The sequence below is a fragment of the Chenopodium quinoa genome, unplaced genomic scaffold, assembly GCF_001683475.1.
Source record: "Chenopodium quinoa cultivar QQ74 unplaced genomic scaffold, ASM168347v1, whole genome shotgun sequence".
Taxonomy (NCBI): Eukaryota; Viridiplantae; Streptophyta; class Magnoliopsida; order Caryophyllales; family Amaranthaceae; genus Chenopodium; species Chenopodium quinoa.
Genome location: NW_018744502.1, coordinates 1,135,767 through 1,151,608, shown reverse-complemented (window position 1 = coordinate 1,151,608; position 15,842 = coordinate 1,135,767). Strand labels below are relative to the sequence as shown.

At 34.7% G+C, this 15,842-nt stretch overlaps 1 protein-coding gene across 1 annotated transcript; it reads left to right on the top strand.

Moving 5' to 3' along the window:
• The first annotated feature begins 9,391 nt into the window (after nt 1-9,391).
• On the top strand, nt 9,392-11,535 carry LOC110697962 (cold and drought-regulated protein CORA-like). The gene is made up of 2 exons (XM_021875357.1): nt 9,392-9,571; nt 10,794-11,535. The coding sequence occupies exons 1-2, from the start codon at nt 9,460-9,462 to the stop codon at nt 11,327-11,329; spliced, it is 648 nt and encodes a 215-aa protein (XP_021731049.1). The 5' UTR covers nt 9,392-9,459; the 3' UTR covers nt 11,330-11,535.
• The last annotated feature ends 4,307 nt before the right edge of the window (nt 11,536-15,842 follow it).

Here is a 15,842-nt window from a genome sequence, read left to right as displayed (position 1 = left end):
TAAAGCTTATTTGTGCAAATGCTTCTATACAAAGGATTTGGATGTGCTTAAGTATTTCTTGGGCATTGAGGTTGCTCGTAGTCCTGAGGATATCTTTCTTTCTCAACGAAAGTATGCTTTGGATATTTTGACTAAGGCAGGTATGTTGGGTTGCAAACCCATTGACACTCCGATGGAGCGGAATCATCATCTTACACATGCTTCCGGTGGGCCGTTTGCTCATCCAGATCAGTATCATCGGTTGGTTGGACAATTGGTGTATTTATCAGTCACTCACCTAGAGTTGAGTTATTCGGTGCATGTTTTGGCCTAGTTTTAGAGTGATCCGTAGGTTTCTCATTAAGATGCTTCTATTCGTGTCTTGCGCTAACCTTAAGGGTAGTCCATGACAAGACATCTTGTTGCGACCTATAAAGGATTTACGATTGACGGCATTTTGTGATAGTGATTGGGCGGCGTGCCTTTGACTCAGCGTTCTTTGACAAGTTATCTTGTGTTTCTAGGTCACTCGCTTATTTCTTGGAAGACTAAAAAACAGCCTACCATATCTCGTTCCTTGGCCGAAACCGAATTGTTTGATGGAAGTTGCTACTTGTGAGTTGAAATGGTTGAAGGCATTATTGTTCTCTCTTAGAGTTGGACATTCGAAGTCTATGCAGTTGTTTTGTGACAGTTAGTTGGCATTGCATATTGCTAAGAATCCGGTGTTTCATGATCGTATGAATCATATTGAGGTAGATTGTCATTTTGTTCGTTATGAGTTGTTGAAAGGTAATATTTCTACTTCATATGTTTCGACGAACCGTCAATTGGCTGATATCCTTACGAAGCCTCTTGGACGACAATAGTTTGAATTTTTGTTACGCAAGTTGGGTATTTGTAATTTGCATGCTCCAACTTGAGGGGGATTATTATAAGTCGGTTGGTTTTATGTTTTTTTTTGAAAAAATAAAAAGAATATTATTAACACCAATAGCACCAAAAACAGTTCTGCAACACAAGAAACCGAACACAAAACAGCCCAGCCCAAAACAGCCCAAGCAACACCACGACCCTAACTACACATTACATTCCTAAACCAATTACAATGGTTTCTACTAGACTTTACAGGCATTACAAAACTGATTCTTTGGAATATATCAAACTTCAGATCTCTAATTACATCTTCTGGTCTTCTCAGGCATTTCTCCCACACCACTTTATTTCTATGCTGCCAAATGCAGTAAATAAGGCCAGCAAAACAACTCTTAATTACCTTCCTCCTAAACCTTCCTGTAATCTGCACCATTTTAGCATTACAGTCTTCAATATTAGCCGGATTGAGATGAATCTTAATTGCATTCTGAAGGTGAGCACAACACCTTCTACTGTACTAGCAGTCAAAGAAAATTTGATCCACAGTTTCAGGCATCAAAAATTGCAAAGTGGACACAGATCATCATTGGTTATTCTAAGCTTTGCTAACTCCTCTTTAACCTTGATTCTTCTCCACATAACCATCCAGCATATGAATCTATGCTTGGGAATATTGAACCTATTCCAAACCCAGTCACTCCAAACAACATCATTTGAGTCCTGAGTCAACCATTTATACCCACTAGCCAAAGAATAGCCTTTAGGATCAGCAGCCCAACTGTTATTTCTGTAACCAACTTTCAACTTATCCTTTACCCACCAAATCTACTTCTAGTTCCAGCTACAAGTAGGAGGGCACTTGTATCTTATCCATTTCTTATTCTCCAAATACAAACTATTCACCCATCTTAACCACAAAGTATCCTTTTTTTAGCTATGTTCCAAATGAGCTTGCCCACTTTAGCAATATTCAAGGCATGAATATTATGAAAACCTAGCCCCCCCTGCTTCTTGCTTTTACAAACATAATCCCAAGCAATGGGAGGAGCCCTGGAATAAACAGGTTTACCATCCCATAGATAGTTTCTACAAATAGCCACCACACCATTTAACACAGTTTTAGGGAGAATGAAAATAGAAGCCCAAAAAACATCCATGGACATAAGAGCAGAGTTGACAAGGACAGCTCTTCCAGCATAAGACAATTTCTTGCAGCCCCAAGTCTTAATCCTTCCTGTAATTTTATCAATAAGACTCTGGCAATCATTCTTCCCTAGCTTTTTAGTACTTACATTTACACCCAAATATCTGAACGGGAAAGAACCTTCCACAAAACCAGAATTTCTGATTTATCCTCCTTATCTTCCTAACTGACATTGCAGAAGTAAATATTTGATTTTCCTTCATTAGATACCAAACCAGAAGCTGCTGCAAAAGTTGCTAGACTTCTAGCTCAAAATCAAATTCACTGAATCCTTATCACCTTTGCTAAAAATGATAAGATCATCAGCAAATTCTAAATGGTTCAGCTTCTACCTTTTGCACTTAGGATGAAATTTGAATTGAGGAAGAGACCCAACATGAAAGAGGATCCTAGAAAGGTATTCCATGCAAAGCACAAATAAGAGAGGAGACATTGGGTCTCCTTGTCTCAAACCTCTCTTTCCCTGAAAATAACCAGTCAAACTCCCATTAATACAGATGGAAAAAGACGGAGAAGAGACACAAGCCATAACCATCTTGATAAATTTGCTAGAGAAATTCAAAGCAGTTAACATTTCTGACAAAAACTCCCATTTAACAGAGTCATAGGCCTTCCTGATATCCACCTTCAGCAAACAACCACTTGGGCTATTCTTTCTCCCATGCTTAGCCACCAGGTCTTAAACAATATTGATATTTTGCACTATCTGTCTGCCTTCAACAAAACTAGATTGGTTTTGAGAAACCAGATGAGGAAGGACCTTTTTTAATCTTGAACAAAGAAGCTTAGTAATGCATTTACAAATGACAGTACAACAAGGTATACGTCTGAATTCAGTGACTGAAGATGGGTGTTCTACTTTAGGAATCAAGGTCAAAGTAGTAATATTAACCTCCTTGAGTAGCTGTCCATTTTCCATGAATTGCAATACTGCATCAGTAATGTCATCCCCAATCACACTCCAAGTCTTCTTATAAAAGGTGCTATTGTAACCATCTGGGCCAGGAGCTTTCTCTCCTAGGATAGAGAACATAGCCTTCCTAACTTCTTGCCTAGTAAAAGGAGCATTCAACACTAGATTCTGCTCCTCACTAAGCTCATTACCCTACTGAACAATCTCCTCCCTAATTGGAATCCTAGCCCCGTGGTCAGAACCAAGCAGCTCTTTATAATACTCCACAAAAGCAGCAGAGATATGATCAGGAGAATTACACCAATCTCCATTCTTATTCTTAATAGCTATGATAGACTTTCTATATCTTCTCATCTTCAAAGATCTGTGGAAATAAGAAGAGTTCTCATCTCCAATCTGAAGCCATTTAATCTTAGCTTTCTGTCTAAGGAAAGAGTAGTATCTATCCTTAACCTTCTGAAACTCTTTTAAGGTCTGCAGCTCCAATTCCTTCAACTTTGCATCCTGATAACCTCCCTGATGCACCTTTTGCTGAGTCACATCTAACTCTTTCTTCATCTTAACTAACTGAACTTCAATGTCAGCAAAATCAGCTCTATGCAGAGATTTTAAAGCCTGCTTTAGAATTTTCAGCTTTTTAGTAATTTTATACATTTCCACACCATGCATATCAGTACTCCACACATCTTTAACCAGGTTCTCAAACTCAGGATGTGAAGCCCACATGTTAAAAAATTTGAAAGAGCCCCTTCCATTGTTCTGAACCCTATCCAGATGAATAACTGCAGGGCTGTGATCAAACTAAGATTCAAACAAGAAATGAACAAAAGAATCCGGGAAACACAATACCCACTCCTCATTCCCCATAGTTCTATCAATCTTAGAATATACCCTACTACTACCCTGCTGCTTATTGTTCCAAGTGAACTTGCACCTAGTATGAGCTATATCCTTCAAACCAAAGGAACTAGTAAAATTTCTGAATGGTTCTATCTCACTCCAGGAGATAACCCTTCCTTCCCTATCATCTAAATTTAGAGGGCAGTTAAAATCCCCAGAAATAAGCCAAGGCTCTTTTATTTCTTCACCTAACACACTTAAGCCATTCCAAAGGTACTCTCTCTCATCACTATCATTAACCCCATATACAAAAGTACAGTAAAACTCTATTCTCAAAGAGGAATTATTCACTTTCAAATGAATAAATTGCTCCCTGATATACATGACCTGAACTTGAAAAAATTCAACCAACCAAACAACTAGAATTCTGCCACCTGAGATCAACGAGAAATTTGAAGTGACACACCACCCTTGAAACATATTATTCTGAACAATTGGGAAATTATCCCTTTTTATTTTTGTTTCAACTAAACAACATAATCCTATTCTTTGTTCATAAAGGAAATTTCTGATTTCCTTCTATTTTGAGAAGCCATTAAGACCCCTCACATTCCAACAAAGAATATTATCCATTAGCACCTTTCTCCTGCCCCCCTCCAGAGTTCCCTCCACCTAAACCATCCCCAAGCTCCAAGTCCTTTATTTGATTCAATTCCTCAAAAGAATTCTGAACCCCTACTCCATTTTAAGGAATTCTCTTCTCTTTTTCACCACTCTTTTTCCTCTTGCTTCCAGCCATCTTCCATTCCTCCTCAGTGTCTCCACTAATAGGGACTACAGGTTTTTGATTCTGCTAAGCTTTAGGTCTCCATTCCTTCTTGTCCTTAAGACATGCACTCGCACTATGCCCCATCTTTTTACACCCTTTACATATTATAGGTTTCCATTCAAACACAACTTTCTGGTTGAACATAACCTCTTTCTCATTCAAGAACTAAATCATATCAAGGAAATCACCATTAATTGCAACTTCTACCAAGAATCTTGCATACTGCAACTTCTCTTTCAATTGAGTTGCAGAATTAGGCTTAATTGGTTTACCTATCAGAGCAACAATCTTTTCCAGACAATTCTTACCCCAGTATTTCAATGGTAAATCAGGTAATTGCACCCAAACTGGGAAACAGGACGATTATCAAACAACACATTTGAAGCATTAAGTGCTTTTTCTTTAGATTCAACATTCAGAAAACGAATTAGAAACACTCCTTTCTTCAATCCAATCACTTTATCAATGTTTTTCACCCCCCATAGTCGCTTACAAAAACCCGAGAAAGTCCCTAGAAATGGATTTGCTCCAATTACATAAGCAACAACACCCAACTTCCAATAAGCAATTTCATCCGACACATCATCAATTGAAAATTGTAATAATGGAGTCGTAGAAGTACTACTTGAATTCAACATGCTTACCTCATCCTCCATATCTCTGTTTTACGCAACCTCTATTTCTGGGTTTGTAGCAAGAACCTCTTTCGAATTCATCACATTCAACCATTTCGACAGTTTCGACTTCGTTCTAGACCCATGAATTTATTCTTGAATCGACTGCTCCGGGGTAAGAATCAGCTCATCTAGATTGTCTAGATTATCCAGAAGACCAAAATTGGGTTGCGGAATACTCGCATTTCCTTGAGAATTAGCCTTCGATTTCGCGCTATCTTCCTTCAGCCCATCATTAATTTGCATTCGAACATCACTTCCCTCCCCTCTAGTCAGTTCCTTTCTAGGTTTCTTCTTCGCCATTGCAGAAGAAGCAAAAATTAGAGAGAGAAATTCTCAGCTAGAGAGAGAAAGTTTTTTTGTCTGTTTAACTACACTATATCATATAGGTTGGTTTTATATTAATATGTATATTTGGCATGTATATCTATTAAGAGTTTTAGGCAAGTCGGGTTTCCTTTGTATTGCACTATATATATTGTCGTGAATATCAATATAAGGTTTAAGCCATTTTCTCCAATTGCTCTTGAGTTTAACAGGACACGCTAATCCCTCTAATATTAACGTATGATAATATTAGATAGTGAATTTGCTTAATATTTAAAGGGCCAGAAATTCCATAACTTTTCTTGTTCAAGATGGGCCACAAACGGTTGCTTGGAGTTAATTAGGCATATAACGAACTTACATTAATCTAATATAAAATGAGTTTCGATAAGTCAATTTCTACACGTGTCAACAAAAAAGAAGAGAAAACATGAATATTATGAATCCAAGATTTCAATACTCAATTTCTATGCCTTTCAATAAAAAATAAAATGTAAATAAATAAATAAAATTCTCCACTAGCTATCCTAAATTGCTCAAACAGATGTAACAAAATGTCAAAAGAATTTTAAATCTTTAAAAAAAACTAAAAAAAAGTTCAGAATTTTAATATAGAAAAATAACTAAAAATTGTAAAAACAGCATTTAATTTTAACAACAATAATTTCTGAAACAATGAACCTATACGCTTTAATTACACTTTGGCATTTCTTGAAGATATCCTCTTGTATAATCCGTGGCATGCCGACATACATAATACGTTTGGCATTGACACCTTGAAGGCCATATCACAATATCTTCTTGCTACTTGCAACAATCCCATCGCACCCAATTATTATTTCACACAATGAGAAATCCTCCCTTTATTTTATACTCACTTTTTTACTATATATCCACATCCCACTTTTTGATATGAAGAAGTTTACCTTAGCTAATAAACCTGTATACATGTTTACATCCTTCAATTTGTAGGTGAAACCTTTTGAAATATACACTATTCAAACAATTTATTACAATCTTCATTCCCCCCCTCCCCCCCCCCCCCCCCCCCCCCCACAAAAAAAAAAAAAAATAAAATAAAATAAATACTATCTTCATTTTACACAAAATTAAGTTATCTAAATAATAACACTTAATAATTATTCTGCCAACATATTAGATAATAAAACTTTATTATTGGTAAATATTTAAATAAAATGATATGATGAAAGATACAAAAATGAAAATAAACTTAATAATAGCATACTATCTATAAGAAGTTAAATCTTCAAAATTAAGTTATTTTTTATGATAAGTTGAACTTAAAATTTAATCTAATACTCCGTCACCAAAAGAAAAAAAATAAAAATAAAAAATAAACATTTCAAAATCAAATACAAATAAAGTATATTTCTTCAAAAAAAAAAAAAGTATCAAAAATTGAATATTTTGATTCAAATAAAAGCTTATTTAATTTGATATATTATCAACATATTAGTCATTATATGCAAGATCCTACAGCTTATTATTTTGAAACCTTAAGGTATAAGCTGATATACCTTACAGTCAATACGCTATATTAACGACACAATTGTTTAGAGAAAATTCAAGTTCATAAGGAATTTTGCGAAAGATCTCAACTTATTAATATAGGTAATTTACTTTTATAAGGGATAAGGTTATGAAAAATTTATCTTTTAAGTAATAAAAAAAATTTGTTAATAGTATATACATTACAATCAATAAATTAAACAAGATAAATTAAATTTGTTAATTTTACTATACTTAACATATATCAATAATAAATAAAGCTAGATTTCGTAGCCAGACAACGACACTTGACTTTAAAATTTTTCGCCAAGTGTCAGGCCACGTAAGCAACAAATAGGTATTACTCTATAACTCAGTTCTTTTTTCATCATAAAATTTGTAGTAAATTTTTTTTTTAATAAGATCCATTTATAATATATTAAATTTAGTTAGAAAAATAGAGAATCGATAAAAATAAGTTTTAATCAATAAAAATAATTTTAGTTTTGTAAAAATACTTTCATAATTTAATTTAAATAAAAAAAAAGTTTCAAGTCAATAATAACATAGATAATCATTTAAAAAAACTATTATATAAATATAAAGTAAAGTATTATATAAATACAAGCGATACAATATCGTATGTTTAATATCGTGCATTATCAAAAGGGATTATATAACCGTATTAACATTCCAGCCAAATAGTTCATAGTAAAATTTATTATTCATCTGGGCATCGGTCGGGCACTAAATAGTATATGTATAAAGCGAAGTTTTTTTTCTCAAAATTTTTTGAGTGCAAAGTAGGATTAAAATATTTAAAAATAATTTAGCACCACGTAAGATTATAATTAAACTTCTTAATGCCACGTAAGAAAGAGATTTTAGAGCGCCATGTAGGATTGTAATTAGATTTTAAAGCGCATTTAATTTATAATTATAATAAAATAAATATGAATATATATATAAAGAGAAACACAAATTCTTATATGTAGCTCGCCACACCATGTGACTTGCCATCATGGTGGCTACTTCGTTAGTGTTATAGAGGTTATTTGGTCAATTTGACAGAGATTATTGTGTCAATGTTACAGGAGTTACTCAATCAATATTAAAGGGATTACTCGGTCGGTGTTAAAGGGGTTACTTTGTTCTTTTACAAGCGATCACATAGTGAGGCTAGCCACACATAAGTCGGGCTGCGTTGATTAAAAAAAACTATTAAATTAAAAAAAATATACGTTCAATTTAAAATATGCTACTATTTTTTATTAGATAAAAAATTAATAAAATATGATAAGTGATTATAATAAACTAATTAAATTTAAGAATTAAATTAATTATAAAATAAAAATATCATCTTTTTATATTAGAGAGCGCCACGTAGGATTATAATTTTTTTTTGAATTAGAGCGCCATGTAAATCGCTCATAGTTGGGATTATTAAAGTGTATTTTTCCTTTATTTTATAATAATGAGCATCATATTGCATGAAAATGAACATTTAATTATTGAAAATACAAAATTGTAAAACATGTTTAATTAGAAAATGTTTATTTATGTTATAGTAAATCTTCATTTCTCAACGACGGGCCAACCTGAGTTGATTGGTTTTGAGTCCAGCTATTAGCTGCTAATTTTAATTATAAGTTTCAAACTCAAGCCCATTGCGGTCATTAGAAAAAAAACCTTTGTTATAGTAAAATCATTTTTTTTTGTACTTGTATATAACTGTGTCCTATTTTTTTATTTATAGAAATTTTACACGGGTTAAAAACAAATGACAATTACAAAGTCAAAGATAAAATTAGAAATTACACTCGATAAAAATAATAAAAGTGTTGAAGAAGTGAAGATGATTAGTAAAGTAAGGTAATTAGGGTTTTGGGACTAGACATGAAAAATAAAAGAACCGACCTATATAATTTATGAATTCTTGGGTCGGATCTGGGTAGAGTATGGGTCTAAGCTTAATAGATAAGTAGGTTAAATTTCGTTATGTAAATTTTTCGGGTAACGAACCAATTCATCATTGAAAAAATCCACATTATTATTCACATTGCACAAGAAACTAATTAATTGCAATTAATACAGATAATCTGTCAGCAAGCACGATATTATTTCATCCAATACTTTAATACTACAAGCCAAATATAACAATTTAACAATTAAATGTTACACAACCACTATTGGCCCTATTCCCTCATAATTTTTGTTATAAATACATGTGATACTCTTTGCCTTTTCTCATCCAACCAAAGATAAGCAGACTAATAAACCCTCAAATAAGTTTGAAGTTTCTTATTTTATGAAAATGGCCTACTCAAAGGCTTTATTTCTTGCCCTCTTTGCTATAACTCTTCTTATTTCTACTGAAGTGTTAGCTCGTGAGCTAGCTGAGTCCGAAACTGACCAGACTCGTGAGTTTCTTACTCTTTCCAATAATATCGACAGAATTGTAGCTTTAGTTACATACTAGTGTCTAATTAATTTATTGCAACTTTTTATTTATCATTTTATTGCGTGATGCATGAGTTTTATTCTACCTTTGTTCTAAAATACACTAATTAACATCATTTGAGTTTTTGCACTATCCATGTATACAGACATTGACTATATTATCTGTCTAATATATGAAACAAAAATGTGCGATACTAGTATTTGGTAAAGCATTGTTAAATTGACGATATAATTTGACTAAAGTATTTTGTAAAGTAATTAGTAGAGTTTGTAAATAATGTCAAGATTAAAAATGTGTCAACCATAAAAGAATGGAAAAATATTTATTTCATGTACTACAATCCATTTTGTGCATTGATATGTGTTCAAGATTAGACTTCTCTTAAGCCTAATCAAATGGGTTATAAGAGTGTGGTGCATTGATTCAAAAATAGATGACGAATAATTATGTACGCGTATTCATGTAATAAGCCTAAGTTAGTAATAATGTATTGGTTATTATATATTTCTAAATACAAAGATAGTACGAAATGAATAAATCAAAGCTGCTTAAATTTTCTCATACAATTATACTCCCTTCGTTCCCGAAAATTCGACACACTTTGTATTTGCGCGGTCTCCAATGAACATATTTGACCATGAATATTTTCAGCTATGTAAAAGTGAAAATTATAAAAAGTTGATATTTGAAAAATTAATAATATGGGAGATCTAATAAGATCCATCATGCTAAGTTATTTTTATTGCATAAATCATAACATGTGGTCAAAGTTATTTTATTTTATTTTGACTACATGAATAGTAAGTGAGTCGAACTTTCAGGAACGGAGGTAGGTAGTATAAAGGAAGTAGAATTTTCCAAAGTTCTCATCATTCTATTTCTTAATATTATACTAGTAGTCACTCATCATCATGATTTGTGTTATATAATTATATGAATATAAGGTAAATTATGCATTTTATATGATGTTAAATTTGTTTCGAGGTAGTTTTAAACTATCAAAATTTTCCTTATTATTATTACTAACACATTTTATATTATTACTAACCCGTTATAAAAGAGACTAATCCAATAAATTTGTTTCGACGTATATTTTAAAATAAATTATGTTCTTCATTGAAAAATCTATTTATATTATATATGGAGTGCAGGAATATAATGTATATGATTACGCTTTGCAGATTCTGTTGAGGAGTCTAAGTATGGTCGTAGTAGAGGATATGGGGGACATGGTGGCTCCTACGGAGGTGGCTCTTATGGACACGGCGGTGGTAGCTATGGACATGGTGGCGGTAGTTACGGACACGGCGGTGGTGGCTATGGAGGCGGAGGATATGGTCATGGTGGACACGGAGGTCGTTATCCACCTAAAGTAGAGGAGAACAAGGAGAACAAGGATCAAAAGAACGAAGCCGTAGAGCCTCAAGGCTATGGAGGAGGTGGCTACGGCCACGATGGTGGATATGGTGGTGGTAGTAGGTATGGCCAAGGTGGTGGAAACTATGGACACGGTGGAGGCAACTATGGCCAAGGTGGTGGAAACTATGGACACGGTGGCGGCAACTATGGACACGGTGGTGGTAGCTACGGACATGGTGGTGGCGGCTATGGGCACGGCGGGGGTGGCTATGGACGTGGTGGATACGGCCACGGTGGTCATGGTGGTCACTACCCCCCACAGACGACTAAGACTGTCGAGAAACAAATTAAAGTGTAAGTGATCGAGTTGTAGCTCAAAAATAAAATATGTGTGTGTACATGACTTTTATGACGCTTGTGTCTAGGGAAAAAAGAGAATATATATGAATGTTGGGAAAAATGCATTGTATTGTATAAGTTGGTGTTAATCCAGCATGTAATGATTCTCACAACCTTTGTAATATGATTCAAATTATGCAATGTAACGACTCTCTTTTCTTTTTATTTATTTATTTATTTATTTATTTATTTATTTATTTTGACAAGAGCTGAGAACTAACAAATAAACAACAAATTAAAAATGGAAACAAAGAAGTTGACGATGACGAGCTAACCCAGCCAGGCAATGGGCAAAGCCACTGTGGCTCTTGAGACCTTCTGAATGCTGCAAATAGAGAACCAAGAAACAAGATACCGAATTTCTCCCAGAATCCAAACCACAGAAATACCGTCCACATGGTTTCCCCAAATTAACTTTGGAACAGAATCGCAGTCCCTAAGCACTTGAACATTACAGAAACCTCTATCCCTTGCATGGCTTAAACACAGCAGACAAGCACGCAACTCAAAATGAAGGGTTGAATTACAGAAATCTGCCTCAGCCCCACCACCTAAATACTGGGGGAAGTACCATGTGAGAAAAAACCAGCCTACAGCCGAACGTCGATCCACAGGATCCCAAGCCCCATCAACCACAATGCACACATCATACACCGTCCCTGGGAACCTCCTACAAAAGTAGAAAGTGCAAAAGTAGAAAAACCCGGAGGAACCGAAGACGACCAAATAGAAGATAGGTGTTGAGTCCCTTAGGTTTTGATTGATAGTTTTGAATGATGACAAACAGCTAAGGGAAACAGGTCCTTGAAAGTGTTCGATACAGTTGGGGGAACCAGCTAACATAGAACACTGTTTCCCCAGACAAGTTATTACTTACATGAGTTTTCTTATTGAACTAACTTGTCTTTATACAGGGAACAGTTATATGATAAAAGTGTTATGTACTGGTAGGGAACCAGTATGTACTGTTTCCATGGTTGCTACGTGGTAAAGCAGTCACATACTCTTTATTGTGCATTAACCATGTTACATGTGCAGTAGTTGAGTTGATTCCAAGACTTGGAGCATAGAAGCCTTTCGAAGATATTTCGAAGAAAGATTGTTTGCTCATAATAGAAGTATTCAAGGAAGATTCAAGTCTTGAAGATTACATGAAGAAAAGACGATTTATGCTTTAATATGTTATCTAGGTTTTCATGTAATATGCTCCGTAGTATGCTTGCATGTTTGGGTTATATAAGTGCTTAAAAGTATATTGAAGTATGATATGAAATCTGGTACAAAGTTGGAACAGGTTTCATAACATGTTTCAATTCAGGGAACCAGGTCGGGGAACCAGGTTCACTGTATTCGAGCTGCCGTTTTGGAAAAAGATTTTACAAAAAGATTTTTTCGAAAAGATTATCTTGAAAATATTTTGTGCAGCTGGAAATAAGATGAAATATTCTTGGTTACCTAAAATCTAGGAGTATTTATCTTAATTGATTCTATCTTTGTGATTAAATCAAATAAGATAAAAACTTTCCTAAAATTACATTATATCTTATTCTCTAAGATTGTGTGATTTAAGGAAACTAGGTTTTAGGAATCTAAGCTTATATAAACTCATCTTATTTCACATATTTCGTGTGCCTCTCCAGAAATTAAAAGAGCAATTATTTGAGAGCATATACTTAAGCACTAATCCCATTCATCAAGTCATATACAAGAGCATTCTAGTACTTAAACTTTTTCTCTTAATTAGCTTCGTAGAAGTGAGATCAAAGGAGAGTTTTTGATTCTTGTATTGAGTCTTTCACAAAGGGGTTAAAGGCTGGGTGAGTGTTTGTGAGTTCAAACACATTGGGCTTACGAGTGTAAGTCGAGAGCACACTCGGAGTAGAGTGTGGGGTTTGCTGGTTCCCGGAGTAGGGAACAGCAGAGTGTTCTTTGTCTTTGTTTTTCGGAGTAGATTAATAAAGAACTTAGGATAGGAGGACGTAGGCCTGAGTTGGCTGAACCTCGTTAAATTTGTTGTGTTCTTTATTGCTTTGTTTTATTTCGTTAAATTTGTTGTCTTCTTTATTGCTTATTTATATTCCGCTGCGTACGGGAACCAGCACAACTGGTTCCTCACACATAATCCGAAAAGAAGCAAAATTAGCCAACGATTACTTAACACTCAATTCACCCCCCCCCCCTCTTGAGTGCCCATTGAACCTTCAATTGGTATCAGAGCCTAAGCTTCTCGAAAGAGTAACATCTAGAGGAGTTAAGAATGAGTACTCAAGAATTAAGTGCAATCGGTTATGACAACAAGTCACCCAAGTTTAATGGAAATAATTATGCTTGGTGGAAGAACAGGATCCAGAATGTTATCATGGGTATTGATTATGAATGCTGGCTCGTAGTTAAAAATGGTCCTAATATCATTCTCAAGACAGATGTTGAGGGGAACCAGGTTCCCAAGAAGGATAGCGAATTGGTCATTGCTGATTACAAGTTGCTGGAAAAGAATGCTAAGGCAATGTCAATACTACAACAAGCAATAGGTGAGACCGAAACAAATCGTATCTCTGGCTGTAGTAGTGCTAAGGAGATATGGGACACCCTTGAACTTGCGTTTGAGGGAACCAGCGAGGTAAAACGGTCTAAAATTGATTTAATCATGTCTAAATATGAATTGTTTGCCATGAATAAAAATGAAAAAATCAATGATTGCTTTCGTAGGTTTATGACTATTGTAAATGATCTTAGATCTCTTGGTAAAAATTTATCTGACGAGGATCTTGTGAGAAAATTATTGCGTAGTTTAACAGATGCATGGACAGCCAAGGTAACAGCAGTATATGAAGCAAAGGATCTGTCTACCTTGTCTCTGGAACAGCTGATTGGTTCCCTTATGACTCATGAGATGCTGATTGACTCTAAGTCTGAGAAGGAACCAGCAAGAGGCATGGCGCTTAAGGGAACAGTAGAAGATGATGAAGATGAAATTAGCATGATTGCAAAAAGATTTGAGAGATCTCTTCGAGATCAAAGAAAGAATTTCAAAGGTAAGCATTTTAAAAACTATAAAAAATCTAACTCTAATTCTTCTTCTACAGGATGTTTCAAGTGTGGAGAAAAAGGACATCTTATTCGAGATTGTCCTAAGTGGAATGACAAACAGTCTAAATCCGGAGATAAACAAGCATACAAGAATGCCATGATAGCTTCCATGTGGGGAGACTCTGACTCAGGGTCAGATGAAGAAGAAGGATCATCCAACTCAGATGTTTGCCTAACTGCCTTTACAAACATCAAGGAAAACAGCACTGGTCCAGGAACCAGAGGGGGAACCAGTACATTCAACAAATGCTTTATGGCAAAGAAGGATGTATTACATGAACGCAAGGTAAGCTTAGAGCAAATTAGAGAAGATATGCATGAATATGATAGAGAAAATATGCTTGCTTGTATTGATTCCTTACTAGATGAATGCTATAAACTAAGTGAAACATACATAACTTGCAAAAGAGAATTAAAAGAAAAACGTGGTGAATGTAATATTGCTATTGCTAGTTGTGATCATCTAGAAGGAGTCTGTTATGAACTAAAAAATCAAGTAGCAGAACTAGAGGTTGAATTGGACAAGTGTAAAGTGGAACTAGAAAAGGAAAGATCGTTTGAACCAATTGATGGAGAAGAGGATCTGACCTCCTGGTTCCCTAGAGACTTATCAACCACTAGTGATACTCTTGATTTTTCAGTAGCTATAAGTAAAGCAAATTCGTGTACTAGAACTTCCTTGTTGAAGGCCTTTGAAACATTGGCTTACAACCTGGAAAACTCTCACAAGGAAATTGCTTCACTTAAAGCTGCACAGTTCACTGTTTCCCCTACAGGTACCAGTGTAGATGTCAGTAATACGATTGATAAGTATGAAAGTAATATTTGTGATTTGCATGCGGAAATCAATCAACTGAAAAAGGACAAGCAACCAGTGATTGTTGACATGTCTATTGACTCTATGGTTTCAAAACTTAATCTACAATTCGAAGCTTTAAAAAGTAACTTTGATTTTCTTAAAGAGAAAAACGAATTGTTAACTAAAACACTTGAAACCAGAGAAAAAGAACTTAATGATAGTCATAGACATGTGGACAAATTATTGAATGCTCAAGAATCCTTAAATTACCTGGCTTCATCAAGAGGAAACAGAGGAAAAGTTGGTCTTGGTTATACTAGACAGAGAACCAGGACTAACTGGTCTCCCAGAGAAACCACCTGGATCAAAGAATATCAACGAGGCAAGTATGTCATGACTAAAGAAATGCATGTGTGTTTTCATTGTGGTAAAAATGGACATAAGATACATGAATGTCCAGCTAAGAATATTAGTGCTAATAAGAACAGCAAGGGTGTAAAATATGTGTGGAGAAGAAAGGATCAACAAGATGTTAATGTTGTTGAAAAGGGACCCAAGTATGTTTGGGTTCCTAAAACTAATG

Bases quoted from the DNA above. Each gene is read 5' to 3' on its own strand.
- LOC110697962 (XM_021875357.1), top strand. From the start codon at position 9,460: ATGAAAATGGCCTACTCAAAGGCTTTATTTCTTGCCCTCTTTGCTATA. The intron at 9,572-10,793 runs GTGAGTTTCTTA...TACGCTTTGCAG, and splicing joins GTCCGAAACTGACCAGACTC to ATTCTGTTGAGGAGTCTAAG.